The sequence below is a fragment of the Aricia agestis genome, chromosome Z (assembly GCF_905147365.1).
Source record: "Aricia agestis chromosome Z, ilAriAges1.1, whole genome shotgun sequence".
Taxonomy (NCBI): Eukaryota; Metazoa; Arthropoda; class Insecta; order Lepidoptera; family Lycaenidae; genus Aricia; species Aricia agestis.
Genome location: NC_056428.1, coordinates 3,781,288 through 3,803,033, shown reverse-complemented (window position 1 = coordinate 3,803,033; position 21,746 = coordinate 3,781,288). Strand labels below are relative to the sequence as shown.

Genomic DNA, 21,746 nt, shown 5'->3' with positions numbered 1-21,746 from the left:
TCGAGCGAGCTGCGGTGTGTTTGGATATAGTGTTAAGATGTTGTACATTGTACAATTCTATTGCATCTTGACACAAACATGACAGAGCAATAATATAAAGTTGTTTCGCTTTGTTATATATGTTTAAAGTAATGATGTTACATACTCGTATACGTTCGGATATAGTCCAAAGTTAGAGAATAAAAAGATGTTCAAAAGTTTAATATGTCATCTCGTTGTTAATCATGATTGATAAATGATTTAATTTGTAAGTTATATCCGATTTATCGTGATCTACTTGAAATGCAGTAATGTACCGCGTTGTTGTTGTTACCGCGACGAAACGACAAGAGATTATTCCTTATGGTAGGTATGTTTAAACCTTGCTAAATTTTTTGTTTGTGCTTGACAGGTATGACGACATGGCTGACGCCCGAGGACAATCCGCCGCTGGGTCTAAACACGCTCAAGTTGGACAACATCCGCGAGTCGGCCAACTACACGTGCGAGGCGGCCAGCGTGCTCGGCATGATCGAGGCGACCGCTGAAGTCAAAGTGCAGTGTAAGTCACCCTTAATAGATATGGTATCTTGGCTTCATATCGTGGTATATTGATGTCTTTATAAGTGGATGACATATTATAGGGCCCGACCTAAGGGGGCGACCTGGGCATTTGCCCAGAGCGGCAAAAATGAGGGGTGGCAAAATTTACTTATTCCTATCTTCCATCATAGCCATTAGCCATAACCACCTAAGTTAGAGAATTTTACCTTCCAGCCTATTTCAGATTAGATAGTGGAAATATTTACGTATTTTATTTAAATATTCACCCTTTTATCTCCCAAGTCCCAACAAACCTAGCCCATGACTTATATGGTTTTACGTACGGAGCGGCTAAATAGCTAGATCGGGTCTTGATGACATATTATAATGAAAACTTTTTCACTGTTTATCCCACATCTAAAATTCTGACGTTATTATTTCTGTTCATTATATTTTTATTTAACAATAATTAAATACGTGTATTTTCTTAGTAATTTATAAAATAAGGTTAACGGGAATATTATCGTAGACCCTTGTAATATCGATGCAAGCTTAGTTTGTAAAAACATTTTCTTAATTCATAGTTTTATATTTTCTTTATCAACATAAATAGCGCAGCTACCCACAACTCCAGTACCTAACTAGCGTTATAGAAAACGCTACCTAACGGAATTTTGTGTGGGTAGTTAAAAAATACACGCTCATTAAACTAATTATATCTTCGCCCAACTTGTCTATCGTGAAGATTTGTAAACTAAAGCCTTAAGCTTCGTTATAAATAGCCGCCATTAATAAGTACGTTAATCAAAAATGACGTACCTAATCACCGATCAGTCGCTATCGAGGCGGGGGATTTGCGCCAATTTGACAAATTGCGGAAGACATAATGAATTAGTATAATTTATAATTGAAAGGGTAGCGAAGTTGCCCGCCCGAAGTTGCACGAGCGAAGTTGAGGAACGAATGTCATCCTGATTAATGATTAATTGTTGTGCCCATCCCCCTTGAATCGGAGGATTAAAGGTTTCGAGTTGTTTAAAGCGCGCCATTTTGGAATTTTGAAATATCGGTTGTAACTTGTACCGGTTATTGATTGGACAGAAGGCTTAGATGTTAAAAAGGATGCTTTGGTTGTGTAATTTTAAAATATGTATAGACGTGGAGGACGTGGAAATTCGTACATAAAAATATCGCTATACAAGGTGTTGTAAAATCAAGGAATCTCGTCCAAATAGTTTTTTTTTCTAAATACCTAAGATAGATCATGTGCTCCAAGGATCCATAGTTCTTTTACGCATTAGCGTACATATAGCTTTCGCCTTTCTCCTTTTTATATATTACTAGAGATCGCCCAATGGTCGAAATTCGACCTTAGTTTCAATGTCATTAGGACTACTACATATATATTTTGTAAAATATACTTTATCATTTTTTTTCAACCCTTGTCTCTGGGACTCGGCTGATCTCAGACTGGCCGTGTAAGCATTGTCTTTTAGTATCTTAGATTCAATAAAAAAATATATAATCCATTTTCAATTTGTCAACTTGTTGTCAACAGACTTAACCATAAATAAAAGAGTATAATTCGTATGTATAGCCTTGTCACTCAAAAATCTGTCATTTCTCATGTGTGTGTGTTGTAGTAAAAAATGTATGATAAAAGCATAATTTCAAAATAATATTAGCTCGATGCACTCCTTCACCATATAAACTATAACTGTGCAAAATTTCATGCACCTACGTTTTCCCATTTTTCGTAAAAAGGGTTACAAAGTTTTTCGCTTGCGTATTAATATATAGATTATTATTGTTGTCTCTTCCATTCAATCATAAGTCAAGAGCCTGTGCTGTCCCACAGCTGGGCAAAAACGTTACTAATCAAAATTTTCTCTTCAGCTCTCCCAGGGTCGCCGACAGAGGTGCGGGCGTCGGAGGTCACAGCCACCACCGTGCGCCTCGCCTGGACCTACAGCGGGCCCGAGGAGCCGCAGTACTACGTCATCCAGTACAAACCCAAGTCTGCCAATCAGGTTAGATCACAGTACATTAGAGCAGAATATGCTATTATAGAAAAAAAAGGGCCTTTCGACAAAACTGAAAAAAAAGATTCTATGAAGAAGCGATAAATAAAAGGCTCTTTATCGCTTCTTTATATAGAATTGCCGATCAAAATGTATGGAATTGACATTAGCGTTCGCTGAAGTTGACGTTCGACTCGTCTAATGTCAATTCCATACATTGATCGGCGATTCTATAAAGAAGCGATAAAGAAAGCGTCTTCGCCCTGCTCTGTGCTAAAAAGAGAGCAACTATCGGTCAAATCAGAATCAAAACGGTTCACTTTATTTCTTAGAAAGCAAACATCATATACCCCTATTGGAAAATAAATCATACTAGATCAATTATTGCAATGGATAAAACAATAATAACAACATTAACAGATGCGGAGAGACACACATTAAAATTGTAAACAAAAACAATAATGCCCGACGCATCCAGACGAAGCTCGTGAGTGAAGGCAAAAAAGGAATTGACAGGTTTTGTTACGTGAATGTAGTGCGTGTAAATACGGACTACATTCATATGTCACAAAAACTTTACTAATTTAATCAAAAAATATTATATTCGAAATTTTAATCCTATTTAACTCTGTAAATGAAAAGTTAATTTAAAAACCTTTGCGAATTTGTACATTGTACATCATATTATATTATGTGTTTAATACAATGACAACTCTCTAGCTCGTGCAAATTAAATTATTTAATTTAAAATGTATCACGTAATAGTGTTAACAAAATTGATTTTAACTTAATTAATAATGAACAAACAATTTAGCGTTTGCATACAAACCAGGGTGCTGAGTGGGAGTTTTTGTAATTTCTCATCGTCGGTACAGTAATGACAATTTGTTACATGATGCCGTATTGGATACCAGTATTTGCGATGTTTTGATCTCATACAGAGTGTATATCTAGAGTCTAGAATATCTCGTACAGAGCTAGCTCTTAGGGCGTTTGTGCACCACACGGAATTTTACCATCCGGCGCGGCGCGGCATCTCGATTTCCTACCTTATTTATATGGCAAACGTGAAAGTTATTAACGCCGGACGGTAAAATTCCGTGTAGTGCACAAACGCCCTTAGACTAGTAATTTACATTCTTAGGCGGGAAGTTACATAGTATTACACTCAAAAATCTTTAAAAAATCATAGTCATTATCTATCTAAAATATACTTAAATGAATTTTAAATTTTGTTGACCAAAACTTGAGAACGGCTGAACAGATTTCGCCTAATTTTCTTGAAATATTCATGGAAGTCCAGGCGATGTTTATATCAGTGTCTGAATGTCCGTCTGTTTGTTTGTCTGGCGGGAACCGCCGCGCCGTGCGATAAACGAATTGAGGGCATTATCTAGTTATTATATAATAACTAGCTGTCCCGGCAAACGTTGTTTTGCCATATAAAGTATTTCGCCAATATTATTTTATTGTAGTTACTAAACATGTATGGCATCGCAACGTCCATAGCTATCCCGTCGCACAAACAATGGACGCCGTCAGTCTCGAGTTGTAATAATTTACTATTATTTTTTCAGCAAATGCACTTATCAATATAAAAAGTAGTCGATTCTCAGACCTACTGAATTTGCATATAAAATTTGGTAAAAATCAGTAAAGTCGGAGGAGTACGGTAACTAACATTGTGACACGAGAATTTTATACATATATTATAAGATAATGGCATCAACAATCACACAAATTTTACTCCACCAGGCGTTCAGCGAGATATCAGGCGTGATCACCCAGTACTATTCTGTCACGAACCTGTCGCCGTACACGGAGTACGAGATGTACGTCATCGCCGTGAACAACATCGGCCGAGGCCCGCCGTCCGCTCCCGCCGTCATCACCACGGGAGAGACAGGTAATTATAAATTCTAGAATGTTCTATATTGTCTAAAGGGTCTGCTAATGGTCTCTAGAACAGGGATGGCGAATAGCACGCGTGCTACAAGTTGAACGCTACATAAAATTGTGAGCATTCCACTGATCACAAAATTATTATTTTGTTTTATAAAAAATTAAGGTGTAACATAATCTAGTAGGTCCTCCACTGCTTGGTGGCCACAAAATTAGGCTTCGGAATCTTCAAATACTCATCGGGATCAAAAAGAAAAATATTATTTGATGGCACGTCTATGATCCGACAAATATTTCTTAAGAAAAATGGCACTGGTTGATACGATAAGCTTTGCCATCCCTTGTCTAAAATTTTCTAGCATTCTAGAAATCTAATTAAAGGTCTTCCAAGGCAGAGTAAAAAGTTGTTTTTGATGCTGCTTCTCCATGTGAACGAAGGGATATATTCGTCTATGATTGCCTAAGATCGACATCGATTGGCCTGCTGTGTGCATGCTATAGACAGCTTCGCAATCATGAGTATCTATCATGAACATTGAGCAAAAAAAACATGGCCATTTTAAACATAATCCTTACTCGTGTTAAAAAAAACAAATATTTTTATTATTTTCACCTATTAACGATTCGGTTGACTATCAATTGAAAAGATTAGAAAAACATTAATTTATATAATACTTTAACAGTACTTTTCGCTTTAAATTTTGCAAGCTTCTAAATTGACCTAAATTAGCTACTTCATTTAAATTCAATTATTGCGATTAAACTTAATTTAAATTATCTATCTCTCTTCATTAACTCTAGGAAGAACTCTTTGATTTTTCATTTTACTTTTTTCTTAATTTTATTCGTATTTAGAATTTTTCTCGCAACTCTTATTAGTTATTACGTTATAAAAATAATAATGTTTTAGATTTTTTTGCTCTACATTTTTTGGTAATTTTGTAAATTGTGAAACGTGATTCATTAAATTACGTAATGCTTTGTTATAATATAATGGCTCGTTCACAAAATACATGTAGGAGGCCTAATTAGCTAACAAAAGTAAATTATACCTTATACCTTAAATGTTCCTAGGATATTCCTTACAGTTATTAGGAGCTCGTTACGAAGTCTAATTTCTCAAAGTTATAATAAGGCTGCTATCATATTTTATTCAAAGTTTCCGTTCGTTTTATTCTGAAATTTATTCTTACGTCGAGTTCGATTATTGCAGTAGTGACTCGACGAGTTTCAGTTGGAGTTAGTTTCATTTTTCATTCATGTTTCGCTTGTATCATTGACGCTTGATTCGTCGCTTGGGATACGGTATGTAGGATTTTGTTTTCGCTGATTCCTAAGTTTGTGAGTTCTAAGGTTATTTTCGTTTCCATGCGTGCGTAACCGCGACGTTACGACATTCGCCGCGGCTTCATGTAAGTTCGCTTCCATTATGTACTGTGTTGGGCTGGGGACATATTTTGAACAGTTCGGTGTATTGTATTTTCATTGCGTAGCGTCGGCGCTTATGATTATTATCGCTAGTTTGGTGGTGGTTAGAGCTTGTCTGACTTGAAGTGACGCGCCCCATTACTTCTAAATTTGATATAAATGGTATGGGAAATTTTATAATGTGAATACGAGTGATAGGCGCATCATTTTCAATTGAACCAGCTCTAACGGATATCATGCGTCCAAACTAGTGATCATGATTCCCAAGTTGCAACGGAAGGACGATACACCGAAATGACACAAATTTGGACCCGGCCTTGGACATGGACGTAGCCAGGCTTTGATTTCCCGAACCTTTACGACCAAACGCTAAAAATTCTCCTCCGTCAGCTATTTATACTTTGGCTCTTCAAGTCTTCGCACATGACCTTTTGCTTTAAAATTTTACCATGTCATCGAGTTATGTTTAGACGCATAAATATATCTAGATCCTTTAAGTCTAGTAGCACTTCTATTGCTATTTGATTAAATAAATTGGTTGTCAAAATACCTTTTTTGACAATAATGTTGTTAAAATTTCATCTCTCTCTACTCTAACCTAAACTCTTTCTGTAAGAACCCTTTCGATATGCTGGCTTGGCTACGTCCATGTTGTTTGGGGTTTCATTTATTTATTTTGCACAGTTATGTAGTCAGTAGATGTAGTGCATATTTATTTTTATCCATGCACCATTATTTTTATTTAACTAATTATAATTTCTAGTATCACGGTTATTATCTGATGCACTGTGTGGATTTCAAAGTAATGAAATTTAAAATGACTAATGCTCTCAATTTTTCAATTTCTAGTGGATTCACTATATGGAGGAGCGAGTAAGTTTTAATTAATATTTCTTAAGTATTGCTTAGATATTATGTAGAATGTAACCTTCTTAATGATAAAAATATCTATTTTCTATATGGTAAAGTACAATATAATTTGTTATTGTCTGCAACGTTACGAAAGTCGCTTGGCAGACAAGGACAAATAATATTGTTGTACTATATATTATCTTTTTATACAGTATAGATCTATTGATATGTAAGGGGGTGGATGTATAAATGTCTTCAAGTTAATAGTGCTCATAATATGGACGGTGTGTGTTTTAAATCGTTGTTTTGATGTTGATATTATACAGTTTACTGTCGCATATTGCTCGATATTGTGTTCTAACTTATGAAGTATGTCTTATTGTCTTACACACAACAACTGTAAACTTACTTTGTACGTTAATCTCATAATATTTTTAAACAAACTTCTTTTAATGTCTTCTTCGTCTCGTTATTATCATTGCCAGTGAAAATAAAAGTACCAACATCTTCATAAAAAGAATACAAGGAAAGACGATTTAGACGGCGCATTTATGGCAAATTCACCCAATAATATAATATCTTTATGCGGGGAAAATATTAAATTTACCTCCTAAGATCTTTGTTAAAATTATCCGGGCCGACAGCCGCGACAGGACTTAATAAAAGCCGAAAAGATATTATGACGTTAATGGAAACATTAATAAATACTGTGGTCTCAATTGTACGAGGGAACAATTTTTATTGTTTTTTTTTCGACGTTGGCCTTAAATTTTTTATGCCGAAGAACAAATGGTAAACGGTTATAGCGTTTGAAATTTTTATGGCATAACGTTAAAAATTCAGTGTACCTGTAGCTTTTTAAATTCTATGCTATTACATTCAATAACTGTCAGTCAGTCTCACGCTATTTAAATTAAAGAATTTTAGAGAGCTGTTACGTTGCAATATTTTTTTTTATTGGAACTAGCGACCCGCCCCAGCATCGCACGGGTATAAAATATATAGCCTATGTCGCTCACTGAAGAAATGATTAAAATCGATTCAGTAGTTTTTAATTATATTCATTAGTACCCGTGGCCCGCATTGGTCGGTACCGCCGTAAAAGCTACGTCCCGCAATTTTAGAATATGTAATATCTTCGAAACTATTCATTTAAATAATATGCTGTAAAGATCCATATAGATCTATTTTAACCCGTCGATCGTGGAAAAACGACACACAATAGAATTGGTCACGGTGACCGTATGGGGCTTGATGAATTAAATCAATAATGTATTTAAAGTATTTAATTGAATAAGTATTATTGCCGTATTGGTTAAAATCGCTTCGAAAATTAGCCATTATATAGTGGGATATCCATAAGAGATAGACATATACCATCCCGGAGTTTTCTGTAGACCTTTTCATAGTGTACAATACTTAATAGTTAATACATTATTTTGATAAATCTCGTAGGGTTCAGCCTGCGTTTGCAATGTAAGCGGAAAAAAATGTAATTATTTACGACATCACATTAGAAACTCCAAAAATCACAGTATTACTCCACTTTTTAATTAGTGTTATTATTCTTATAAACCTTTCTCTTTAATCACTCTATCTATTAATGAAAACCGCATCAAAATCCGTTGCGTAATTTTAAAGATTAAAGGGAACAAAGGGGCATGAGGAAAAAAGCGACTTTGTTTTATATACTATGCAGTGATGATGTACATTGTAGACCTAATTTATTACCAGCAAAAAAGCACGTGAACCACACAAGCGCGAATCACGATTTACTTTGACGGGTCGTCAACAAAGAAATTAATGTTAAAAACGGCACAAAGAATGTCCCAAAACGGGATTATATAATAAAGCCGCGAACTTTTATTGTTGGGCCCTATTTAGTAGCTCCGGCCCTTGCTCAGTGTCGATTACGAGAAGTGACGCCTTTGTGAGTTTCCCTCTCATTGTTTCGTTTTTTTTAATAAGTCCTGCCAGCCCCACGGTTCAGCGCATATCAGGACCCCGATTCTAGTATTTTGAAACTCACTTTTTTATATTGAAAATATTTTTTTACAAATGTTTTCTGAACGCGGAATGCGGGGTCAGGTGACCCGTTTGCTCGTTTGCCCCCTTATTTTATAATAAAAAATCATATTTAAACTATATTACAATGTCGTCGGATATTGTTATCGCTACAAAGCATCGTTAATATTGTGCATTAAAATATTAGAATTGGATACATGGTTAATAACATCTTTGGTATCAATTCACATTTCACACGGAAAAGCTGTTTTATGTGTATCCGTAGATTTTGCGCGTCCTAGCGTAGGTATTAGTTACGATATTATAATTTAGTCAAAATAGCTTCTTAAAATTCTCATTCGCAAATTACGATCATGATTAATTCCGCGGTCTTATCATTTAAATTTAAATCCGATCTTCAAATCTTTGTTTATTATTCATAAAGGATAAAGGATTCGGATCCTTTAAAATAAGCGGAAAATGTTTTGCCGATAATCTTCTTTGTTATTTCACCATCAAAGTTGTAATTTAACACAAATAAAAATTAATAAGATCCGTCTATCTGCGGAAATACTAATTAATATTATCTAACGGGAATTTCCATTGTGGGGTGTTATTATATGCGTACAATTATTGTTATCGGTAGGAGATTCCGGGGTACTACATTCAGAGCATAATAACTTTTGTGAATGAGACTAGCCCCGGATTTATAAATAGGCTGTCATAGACAACGGCCTAGGGACAACGGCGTCCTATGTCGGCGGCAGCGTCCATAGAGGCCCTACAGATTACATATTATGTAGGAAATAGATTGGCTTACTCTCATAAGAAATATAAATTCGGCACTAAATAAGACTGCAAGAGTTTTAAACTACGTTATAGTATAATGTGGCAGTTTAGAAAATGTGGGTAACAGTAAAATTACTTAGTAAACTGTGGTTGTAACTTATAGTACAATCTATATCTATTTCTATACTTATCTATCTATGGCTATACTTACAATTAAATCGTAGGGGTAAAATTTTTGTACTTACATTGAAAATAAACTTGAAAAAACGTGTCAGGGGCATGTTAAAAGAGTAGTAAAACACGTTTTAACTATTATTGAAATTGCTAGTAATGAATAATAGGAATGAACCCCCGAGACACCTAAACTCAAAATTTGATGTCCGTTATGTAACAAACATTTTTAGAATGGTGTAAAGTGCCTCGTTCGGCCCACATACTGTGTCGGATTCGGTCTCAGTAAACACAGCGAGCGTATAGACATTTTGTCACTAGAGTCTAGACTCTAGACCCCGATAGCACTTAATGTTACCAGCAATGTGAGGATGTTTCGCTTCAACATTACTAGATGTTGCCCGCAAGTTGTGTGGAAAATCTAAATAAAAACCTGCGCACTAAACTTCATTTTTAGTTTATGCGTGACTTAAGATGCAAAATAATAGATGAAAGTCAGTGGCGTAGCTACCGCCGTATATACCGTATCAAATGTACGGGCCCCTAACGTGCGTAAGCAAAAATTAATAAAAACTTTCCATTTCTTAAAAGTAAAATAAGGCAACCTTATTAGTTATTACCTTAGGGCTCCAAAGTGAGTCCAAACAAATTTTTGTAAGGGACCCGCCAAGGCGCGCTAGTCGCTACGCTTCTGATGAAAGTCAACATAATATGAACCGTCTGATATCGGCCTCTCCCTCTTTCATAAATGCGAAGAACTTGAGAGAAAACGGGAATAGCACAAAATAAAGCAAGTATTCAAATTACAATATTATTCTTCCATCCTTCTTACAAAGTTTTTTTTTTTCTAGAACCTGGATCGGCGCCGAAGAATGTCCAAGTGCGGCCGCTCAGCTCCAGCACCATGGTGATACAGTGGGACGACCCCGACACACCTAACGGACAAGTCACGGTAATATTATTTATTCAGCCCCTTTAGCCAATATATATTTTCTTTATCGCTTTTTCATAGAGTTGCCGATCAAATGTATGGAATTGACATACCTACTCGATAATATGAAGTTGACGTTCGACTCGTCTCATGTCAATTTCATATATTTTGATCGCGATTCCATAAAGAAGCGATAAATAAAAAGTTTTGGCTACAAGCTCTGTTTTTTCCTGTCATTCCTATTGAAGGTTATCATCGCCCATTTATCATCACACACGCGCCGATCGTGGCTGTTGTTGTGGTTGAATTTTAAAATTCGTTGTATGAAATGATGTGAAACCTCGCACGTTCGTCCGCACCGTACGCGCCGTACGCGCCGCATCTCGTGTACTATGCGGTGCGTCCGACACGTGCGGTGCTGGCAATAATAAAATTAATGTGCGATCAGCTTAATTTTCCAGAACTTCAACTTATGGAATGAATCGTGACACATTCTTATAATGCCTTTTTTATAATTTTGACTCATGTTGTGTGGATGGTGTCATAGTTGAAAAACTAATAAATCGTTTTAGTCAAGGTGTTTAAATCTGTTTTCTATTTCAGGGCTACAAAATTTACTACACGTCAGACCCCTCGCAACCGCTGCAGTCTTGGCAATCACAGATGGTATTTATTATTTTCTATTTACATTTACTTATCTGGAACTTAGTTAGACTCAGAATCCTTCTCAGACATCAAAAGCGCTAAGTCGACTATTCCCAGATAAGGCCTAGGGCTTAATTTGCTAGATAAGGGTAGCTTTACCTCAAAAATACTTAACGTGACAGGTATCCGAGCTCATTGCTGTCGAAAATATGCTGAAAATACTTTAAGCTGAGGTATTCAAAACTGATCTGAATGTTCAAGTATATTTTGTACGAAAACTTATCGCATTATAATTTTATGTAGTTGTAAATAGGTATGTATTATGTTTTAATGGCCTAAAATCGATCAATCGAGCGCAGTCGTAGCGACAGTTATCAGTGCCGGTTTAAGAAGAACCAGTACTTCATATAAAATTTAAGCAAAATCGCTTTGGTCGTTAAGAAATAATAAATGCGAAAATCTGTCTGTCTGACTGATTTTCGCATTTATAATATTAGTATGGATAATAAACTGATTGATTGATACAGATGGACAACAACCACCTAACCACGATCAGCGAGTTGACACCACACACCGTGTACACGATACGCGTGCAGGCTTTCACCCTGGTGGGACCGGGACCCGTCTCCGCGCCCGTTCAGGTCAAGACGCAGCAAGGTAAAATGGCTGCATATATATTTTTTTTAATATATGCGGCTTCAGTTAAAGCTTCACATAGAGTATTTTGTCTGTTTAGACAGCTCGCGCAGTCGACTAAATTGGCTCCTTCGTCTACTTTTTACGTTCGGACTATCTTCATGTCATAAGAATCGATAAACGTGTTGGGTAAGTCCCAACGCCCAACTATCTGCTGTCGTTGCTGCACCGGCGAATTAATATAACATGTTTTTTTAATATTTTTGCTAACATACGTCTTTGTAGGCAGGCGCAACGACGTTGTGTGATTATTATCTGAGTCTTGGACGTTTTTGTAGGAGTACCGTCCCAACCGTCGAATCTAATGGCGGTGGAGGCGGGCGAGACGTCTGTGATGCTGACGTGGCGGCGGCCCGCGCACGCCGGCGACAATATCGTGTCATACGAACTGTACTGGAACGATACCTACGCCAAGGAGCATCATAGAAAGTGAGTGAAACTTGACGTTGATGAAACACAATCTTCTTGCACTAATTTCACTATAATAACTTTAAGCCCGGCCATAGACGGACCGCATCTTGTAGTCGAAAACAAATGCAAAATGCGGTCGCCGCACGGGGATTTGCAGTTTTCATACTAAATTCATATCCGCAATACACGGACCGCTCCAGCAGTTCTTGAGCGGTCGGTGCAAATTTCAACGCGACCGCCGACCAGTCTCGAGCAGTCGGTTCCGACTGCAATTATTGCGGTTCGTCTATGTATATACTATACAGGCCGTATTATATAAATTTTTAGCAAACGACCAGTTTCGACAAAATTCTATAGATAGTTTAAAAACTAATAATATTTTCAAAAAAAATATATCAGAATTGCCAGCGTCATGGAATTTTTAACCATTTCGTACAGTTTTTCTTCCGAGTTACACTATTTTCTTAGGCCATGAGACCGCCTGAATCATGTGCACGAGTTATCTGAAAAGACACCTGTGCCGGCAGCACAGGTGTCTTTTCAGATAACTTTAGACAGCAGAACAATACCGTACTGTAAATTAGAGTAGGTACTTAATTTTTAGTTTACCGTACCGTAATTTAGAGTCGTACGCGCGTATAACATGTCTGTATGTTCCACAAATTTGATTTTAAGAACACAGCTGACCTTACGCTACTAAATGTAGATGTATTGTGATGTCTGCCTGCCTTGAGTCCAGACCATAATATTATTATTGATTTCTATTAGAGGATTTTTATCTACCATTTATTTTATAGACATACGAATACATTAATTAGCCCGTAGACGTACTTCAACAATATTCTTCTTAGAACTAATTTTTTGCTAATATTATAATAATTCGGTAAATAGTTTAGTTTTGCCTACAATAACACGAAAAGTTAATCAGATACTTGGCAGAAATATTTTTCAAAACAGTATTTGCTGCTTCATTGCTGATTGCTGATTGCTTGTCAACTCAAATACACAGATTATAAAAATAGTGAGCAGAGGAAATTTTATTTAATTAAAAAAATATTCAACTCTGCTTAGTAATATCATTTTATAGGAGTGTTTTGTACATTACATTTTTTTCCAAGTTCTTTTTAGATTTTAATTTTCCCCCATTCATTAGGTACATAAATGTCAGTAACTCTTAATAATTGTTAAAACCAAAAAGCCGTTGTTGATAAACTCAAAGAAATCTTGCTATTATTGATCATTTTATGGAAACATTTAAATAGTGTTTTTATAATCGTTTAATAAATAGCTAATAGTTTACCAGATACTTCAGATAGTTTTGTCGCCGCTGACTGTATACTAAGCGACAGAGACAAAACTTCTGGAAACATTTAAATAGTATTTTTATAATCGTTTAATAAATAGTTAATAGTTTACCAGATACTTCAGATAGTTTTGTCGCCGCTGACTGTATACTAAGCGACAGAGACCTTCTGGATAAGCTATTGGTCATTTGTTAGGCGATTTTGAGACAGGCCCTAAATATTTTCGTAATGTCATTGTCCTATGTCTATGTATGTACTATCAGAGAAGTTGATTCATAGGCCGACCTTCGTGATGTGATCGCGTTATATCAAACCAGCCAACAGGTTACGACACGAGTCACGACTCACGTCTCCCATTCAATTGACCTATGAAATGAAATATGAAATGAAATATATTTATTGCAAGAATGTAGTGCATAATATAGGTCTTCAAAATATAAAATACTGTTCTAAACATCCTGCCATCCAGGACCTAACCAAATCAAATGACGTATATTCACCATCTGTCTATTGATCAATTTGTTCGATGGTACAAATATTTGCATTGCCCAGACGGATACCGATAACGGAGACATACACCCTCAACGGCCTGTACCCCAACACCCTGTACTACATCTGGTTGGCGGCGAGGTCGCAGCGGGGGGAGGGCGCCACCACCCCGCCCATTGCCGTGCGGACGAAACAATACGGTATGTGACCACCGGGTCCGCAGGTTAGCGTGTGAGAGTGGTCGTACAGTGTTTGAATTGGAGATACCGTGAAACCTGATGAGGAAATCGATGTTCTACAAAATTATTTTAACGTAATATACTTGGAAGAATCCAAGAATGATTCCCAAGTTTGTAAGCGTTCATGGTATCCCCAATCGCGTTGATATTTTGTAAGAGAGTAAAGTAAGCACAGTTTTGCCAGGTAAATTCCTAATATATTTCACATAAGCACCTGCCCGGCACGCAGCCAGTAAACAGCACACGCACCAAGTTTATTCACAATATGTGTTTTGTTATTGTAAACTCGTCGACGAGGGTAACGTGTGCGCAGGACGGGAGCGGAATGCGCAGACTCTACCCTGTAGCTTTATGTTGTTCGTGATTACTCGCCGAGGACTCTCTCGGATTATTTCTAACGACCGTCATGCCCAGCACTGTAAACTTATAATATATTTTAGTAAAATATCCAACTAGACTGTGCTGGGCGTGCCCTGTTATGATGATCGCAGATTTCATCGGGCGGGGGAACTCGCGGGACGAATGGGGAGCGGCTGTACGGGCGAGCGGCTCAATGCATGCTTTAACGATTCATTTTGGGCACATTTTATTTATCGCATTCAGTGATTGCATCGGCTAGGTCGTAACGGGACGCGGGAGTCCATTTCAGTTTCAGATTTGTCGGATTTGTCTCATGTTTGAGCGTGTTTAGTTCCCGGAGCGCCCCCGATGAACGTGACGGCGGTGGCGATATCGCCGACCGCCATTCGGGTGACGTGGCAGCCGCCGCCGGCGGAGCGCGCGAACGGCCGCATCGCCTACTATAAGCTTCTTTGTGTGGAATCCGGGCGGGGGGATTCGGAGGCGACGGTGGTTAAGCTGAACCAGACGAGCTTCGTGCTGGACGAGCTGCGCCGCTGGACCGAGTACCGCATATGGGTGCTCGCGGGCACCAGCGTCGGCGACGGCCCCGCCTCCTACCCCGTCACTGTCCGCACGCACGAAGACGGTACGTATCCACGACGATGCAATCTCATTTTCCGACTCGATTTTATGTAGATCTGTTTTTTTATTTTTATTTAGAAATTATATATCTCAGTACTCGCAAATAATACTATAAAAGGCTACCTAATAATAGCTAGTGTATCGATGGGATTAAAATTCCCAGATTTTCGTCTACATAAAATCGAGATCTATAAATACTAAAAATGCTAATCCCGAACATTATATTAATCATATCACAAAATGTAATATCATCGGATAAAAGTATTTTCATATGCTATTCATAATACTGGACGGTCCGGACCTCAGCTTTTATGTTCATATCCTTTGATATCGCATATTTTTATAATATTTTCTAATGAAATGTTCTGTCAACGCAATTGGGAGATGGGTAACGAATAATATAAAATCATCCGGGTCGAAACGCGTTAAATATTTACGAGTGATTTTATACTAGTAATTGGATGGCGGACAGAACGGATATAATTTATGAAGCTAAATGAGTAATGCGGCACTTGCAAGCAATTTCGTACCTCGAACTATTCCCGAATTATTTCCATTCTGGCCCGTAATGAATTTTGTTGATATGCAAATGTTTGCTAATGCCGAAACGGTGGTGGGTACCTTACATCGGAACTCCATGTTTAAATTAGTAGTTATAATGACAGTTCGCAACTACTACCAACTTACTAATGCCATTTTTTCTTTGTTCCCTTTTTTGAAAGCGTATAGCAGGATTCTAAGGGAGGTTTAAACTCGTAACAGTAATATGCTTGCCAATTTATATGTATTATGGTCACATCCATTTGGTTTAATGTATCTGTCGCTGGACAGCGATGTTTCCACTCACTGGTCACATGTAATGATTGGTGGCGCGTCTCCCGGCGCGCCACGCTCAGATCCGCTAAGATGGCACTCACTGAAATGCATAGCACATGGTATAGTGTCGACGGCACCGTTATATATATTGATTTTGACGCACAGTTGTTGAGTATTTAGCGATGGACACAATTTTGCATGCTTTTTAACGACACAGCACTATTTTCGTTCAGTTAATTTCACTGAGCACCAGTTAGGTTAGCTCGCTGAACACGATCGGTTTTCGTATATTTACGATCGTTTTCGGCGAGCGCAGCACTTTTAGGAGCACTCAGCACAGCGACGACACAAGGTGAGAGAGCGAGTGTACATCGAGAGGCTCGAATACCGACTCAGACTCTTGGAACAAAAGTCCGCTATGTACAACCCTTACAAAACACGATATTTTGACTAACATGTAGCCCGACTGAGCAAATAAAAAGACTGCATGCGATCGGAGTCACTGACGAGATTTGATTTACTTTTTGCAGCATCGCATCTTTATATTTTCTCAGTCGCGCTATACACCTCAAGAAAGTGTCACGTTCCACACCGAATTTCACAGAATCCGAGGCTTGTACATTGTGAATATCTTCCTATGAATGTTGCAAATCAGGTCTCCGAGTCGGTTGCAGCCGAACACGGTCCACGGCACGAGCGCCGCATTTGAATACCAATACCGGCCGACACGACACGCGCGCATGCTACTGTACTCACAACTACCTCTCTACTCGATACTCTCTGACTGTACTATTAGAAGGCTGCGGTTCAAACCGACAGGTCCCGAGGATCCGATCCAAAATTATCCTAAACTCATTCGGTCCAGAGATCCGAGGGGTCCGATCCGCAACGCTCTTCGCCTGTAAAACCCGAACTGCTCAGCTCGGACTAGAAAACGCGCTATCTCTGTCTCCTTCTTTCTCTGTCTATCTCACCGCTCTCAAGCTACTACTTCTCGCAGTAGACGTATTTCTCTTCTATCTTCTATACTATCCAACTATCGTCGTGCATGCACACTAGATATTGTGACATACAGAATACTCGTACGTACATATGTATGGTTAAAGGGAACGGGTGAAATCTCGAGGAACGCAAGTTCGGCCCCGGTCGAGAACGATATTGGTCAGTCACTGTAAGGATCACGAGTCCAGGACACACAGACACTGTAACAGACCTCACTGGGGACAGACGAGCGAGCTACGACAAGATACACACACAGCGGCCGTCGGCTACAAGAGCACACTCACCAACACCTCACCAGAGCGACCCAACGAAGCACACACAGAATCGGCGCCGTCGCGATAATCAATACATGTGCGTGTGAGTGAACCGACTGCAACGAGGACGAGAACGGAAATTCTAATGTGCCTAGTCTTCTTCTATTCACCGTGCACGCTCGAGACGCGAGCATTAACATACGTAAAGCGCTTCCGAAACATTGTCGCCCTTAATAAATAAATTCGAGTTTCCATTCGTCGGCGCTGCATGTGAGTAGAAAAAGGCGATGCACACGAGCGGAGCCGTCCCGAGCGGCTTAGCCCGGGCGCGCCTTCTAGAGAGCTCGAAATACACGAGGAAGTGAAATAAGAGACCCCCATTTGCCGACAAGCGTTCTACTCGTAATCTCTCACTTGGTTCCGTTCGCCCTGCAATGTTCGCACAATTTGTCTTAAATGTATTTGAATGCGTTTTTCTCTTTTTTCTCTCGTCACTGACTTTGTATGGGCCGCTGGTAACCCGTACAGCTATCAAGAGTGAGTATAAATTACTATAGTGCTTGTTTAGATGTGCGTTTGTGCTTGTGCCTCCGCTTATAATAGTATGTTCTTCCTAGCACATAAACTTAACTCCTACGACAAACTGCAAGCGGGCTGTTTAAGTCTGTCTGATGTTCGTTTTTTTTAATTACTCGTTAAGTGTGTTTTACTACTAACCGAAGTTTCACACACTAAGCTTATCCTACCGAGCGAACCCTTGCAGTGAGTATACCCGACCGTAGATATGCCGCTTTTGGATATTGGTAAACTTACCTAACTTGTAATGCTTGACTTTTAGTTTATCTTAACGATATGGATTGAAAGGTAATGGTTTTTCATTGGTTATGGAAGGGCGTAAAAGATAAATTGATTAGTGTGTGTTGGTATTCAAATGCCCGATCGAGATGCTGAGAGATGGAATCCGAGACCGAAGCACTCTATCAGCATTGGCGACGGGATGTTACCGACCGCACTGCAATATGTCACGAGACGCTAGACGCTCCGCGGAGAGCGTGTACCGCTTCATTGGAATTTAGACCCTATGATGTTAAGCTTTAGATAGTTTTTAGTTCGCTCCCGTAGATGCTGATAGGGCGTTAGGTCTGTGCGTGTTAGTGGGGCTCACAGACTAACACCGTATTTGTATTCCTCCAGTGCCCGGGGAGCCGCAAGACGTGAAAGTGACGTCCATCAACTCGACGTCGATCCACGTCACGTGGAAACCTCCCCAAGAAAAGGAGAAGAACGGAATTATCCGCGGCTACCATGTACACGTGCAGGAAGTTAGAGAAGAGGTAAGAACTTCATATTTTGGTTAGATAACAATATTTGCTTAGTTTTTTGTTAATTTATATTCTACCACAAAATATGCTCTAAGTTTCACTCGAAACACGGCTTCTATAAAAGTCTTCAGACACTTTGCGACTTTTTTTAATTGTGGTCACTTGAACGAGTCTAGGTTTGAATTAATCATGGGCTAAGTACCATGTTACCTCTATCGTTCATCCTATTTATAAAAAACAACAACATCACATTTAACCCGATGGAAACTTTAGATTAGATTCGTGCAAATTCGCCTAAAGCTGATCGCATATTTGTCCGCATCGTACCGTAGCCGGACATTTGCCCAGAGCGGCATAAAATGAGGGCGGCAAAATTGACTTATTCCTAATAATCTTCCAACCTAACTATTAGCCATCCATGATCCACCACCCAAGTTTGAGAATTTTACCTACCAACCTAGTTCAGGTTGGATAAGTGTGCGATAAATGTGCGATCACCTTTACAAGCTTATTCAGAAGATAGACAATGATGCGTCATGCTATGTTTTATAAACCATCATTTATAGGGCAAGGGTCTCCTGAACGACCCTATGCGGTTCAACGTCATGGACGACGTGACGTTAGAGCTGAACATATCCGGGCTGCAGCCGGACACGCGGTACAATGTGCAGGTGAGGTTTCCATGTTAACTTTTCTTTATTATTTTTTTGTAAAACAAAGGGGCCAGCGAGCAAACGGGTGACCTGATGGTAAGCAACTGTCGTTGCCCATTGACACTCGCAACATTAGAAGAGCTCTTTTCTCGAAAGTTCGGAAAGGAAGGTCGTATTGGTCCAGAAATACCGCTGGTGACAGTTCCAGAGTTTTTAACTTCTTTAGGCGACTTGCGAGTGATACATGATTATGTCATTAAATACAGAATGTAACAAAACTAAGTGATAATACTTTAGGGTTTGTAAGGGTGTTAATTTAGAGTTTGCTGTGAAAGTAGCAGCGCTATAAAGTAACTTTTTAACTTTTGTATGGGAAAATTCATGTATTTCGGGCGCTTGCCCATACAAATCACACAAAAAATGTTCTTTCAGCGCTGCTACTTTCACAGTGAACTCAATATAAGGGACACATACAAACCCTAAAATATTATCTATTATATTCTATTATATTATTTAAAAAAATAGTCCATGGCGTAATGGACTACAATTATTATATTTTATTACAATTACATAATAATATTATTTCACTTATCCTTGGTACGAAAAACAATACAAAGATAGCAAAAAAAAGGATATGAGCTCAGAGCCCATAGACAGCCCCAAATTAAATAAATATAAAAAAAGCCCTAATATATTATCACTTAGTTTTGTTGCACCCAGCATTGCTAAGTATGGATACATTTTTGTGTAGAAAATTCAATGATATTCTATATTTTAGAAACTCATTGAGAAAATTTAACAATTTAGTTAATTTTTAACCGTTTTGCCAGGTTGTAACTATATTTTCTTCTTACAGGTGGCAAAATTTTTAGTTCCAATTTAATTAATTTTCGCCAGGTTGTGACTATCTTTTCTCCTTACAGGTGGCAGCGCTGACGCGGCGTGGTGACGGTGACCGCAGTGCGCCGGTGTCGGTCAAGACGCCCGGCGGAGTGCCAAACCGACCCACCGTCAATCTCAAGTAAGTTGAGTAGTGTAATTTAACTAATAAGAAAATATATAACCCTATTTATTATTATAAGAAAACTTGAGGGTGTCAAGGGACACCCGGATGGAACGAAGTTATTTCTTATGTACAAAAACTTGTTTACATTCAAAACAAAAGAGATAGACAGAGAGAGAGAAACACGCGCTACCGCATAGCTTACAACTATAGCATTTTTGTTCTAGTTGTAATATACTTACCGACATGCCGACACTTTTGTGTCGTGTCGTTACAACTTTTTCCGTCTAGCCCCCTTTCGCAACGCGCGATAAGGAACTTCGTTCCAATAAACGCAACACTCGGTTTTATTTCTTGTCTTCAAAACACACCCTACATGGCGACCCTGCCATTGGATTTCGCGCCGCGAATATGAGACTCTCCGTATAAGGGATGGAAATTTCTGTGCAGTGCTGAAGATTATGGTGTTCATTTTTCTTTCGCGTTACGGTGTGTTAGTGTTTCAAGTCAGAAGACTTTATTTTTCGGGATAAATGGGCAAACAACAATCAAAGGAGACCGTGATTGTCCAGGATGCAGTTGGCAGTAATCAAGCCGGAATTGAACAATTCCGTTTTCATCTCACCACCACTAATATTTTGCTGATTATCATCGTGCAAGTTTTGCTTGGGATTCCTGTACAGCGTGTACCGAATATATAAGCGGTACCACATGGGATGGATAGCCTCGGACATAAACAGTAATCATTTCCGGAGGTCCTTTTTTAGTCCTACTTCTCGAAAATGTAAAAAAGTGTCGGAGTGAAAAAAAAAGTGTCGTTAACGTGCATTTATAATGCATAAAAGGTTTGTTTAAAATCGTATTTAATCGTATACTATTAAATACGTTTTTTAACTAAGTATTATTACATCTCCTGTCGAGCAGCCGAATGTAGAGACTTTATTAAACTTATTATTGAATTTTAAGTTACTAATCGTGTATTCATTATTTTACTGTGTGTACCTACTCGCGCTTAATCACTGTAATTTTATATGCTTAAAATGTTTTAAAAGTAGTTATAACTTAGACTAAAATAAATTCTACGTTTAGTGGTAAACTGGTAAATTATGACTTTAGAAAAATTATACGAGGAATTAAAAGAAGTTAGAACATATTTAATAAAATTGGACGGATTAGACGTGTACGAAATATATTAAATGTTAGGCTCAACAAGGCAATTGTTATTAAAAAATTAAGGGGGGTTCCCATACAAAAACACAATATTTGGCCTATTTTTGTTCTATAACGGTACGGAACCCTTCGTGCGCG

General features: G+C 38.4%; 1 protein-coding gene across 6 annotated transcripts in view; it reads left to right on the top strand.

The window, feature by feature from the left end:
* Positions 1-21,746, top strand: part of LOC121738381 (tyrosine-protein phosphatase Lar) — a 459,738-nt gene that overhangs the window by 414,808 nt on the left and 23,184 nt on the right. For 3 of the 6 annotated variants that reach the window (XM_042130380.1, XM_042130386.1, XM_042130385.1), the window contains 14 exons: positions 392-541; positions 2,419-2,552; positions 4,299-4,449; positions 6,723-6,746; positions 10,541-10,641; positions 11,224-11,286; positions 11,793-11,922; positions 12,240-12,390; positions 14,229-14,365; positions 15,096-15,392; positions 17,989-17,997; positions 18,655-18,794; positions 19,349-19,453; positions 20,359-20,456. In XM_042130380.1, the coding sequence (XP_041986314.1) occupies positions 392-541; positions 2,419-2,552; positions 4,299-4,449; positions 6,723-6,746; positions 10,541-10,641; positions 11,224-11,286; positions 11,793-11,922; positions 12,240-12,390; positions 14,229-14,365; positions 15,096-15,392; positions 17,989-17,997; positions 18,655-18,794; positions 19,349-19,453; positions 20,359-20,456 (1,690 nt within the window). The remainder of the gene's footprint in view (positions 1-391; positions 542-2,418; positions 2,553-4,298; positions 4,450-6,722; positions 6,747-10,540; positions 10,642-11,223; positions 11,287-11,792; positions 11,923-12,239; positions 12,391-14,228; positions 14,366-15,095; positions 15,393-17,988; positions 17,998-18,654; positions 18,795-19,348; positions 19,454-20,358; positions 20,457-21,746) is intronic. The other 3 variants (XM_042130381.1, XM_042130382.1, XM_042130387.1) reach the window with 3 other exon arrangements.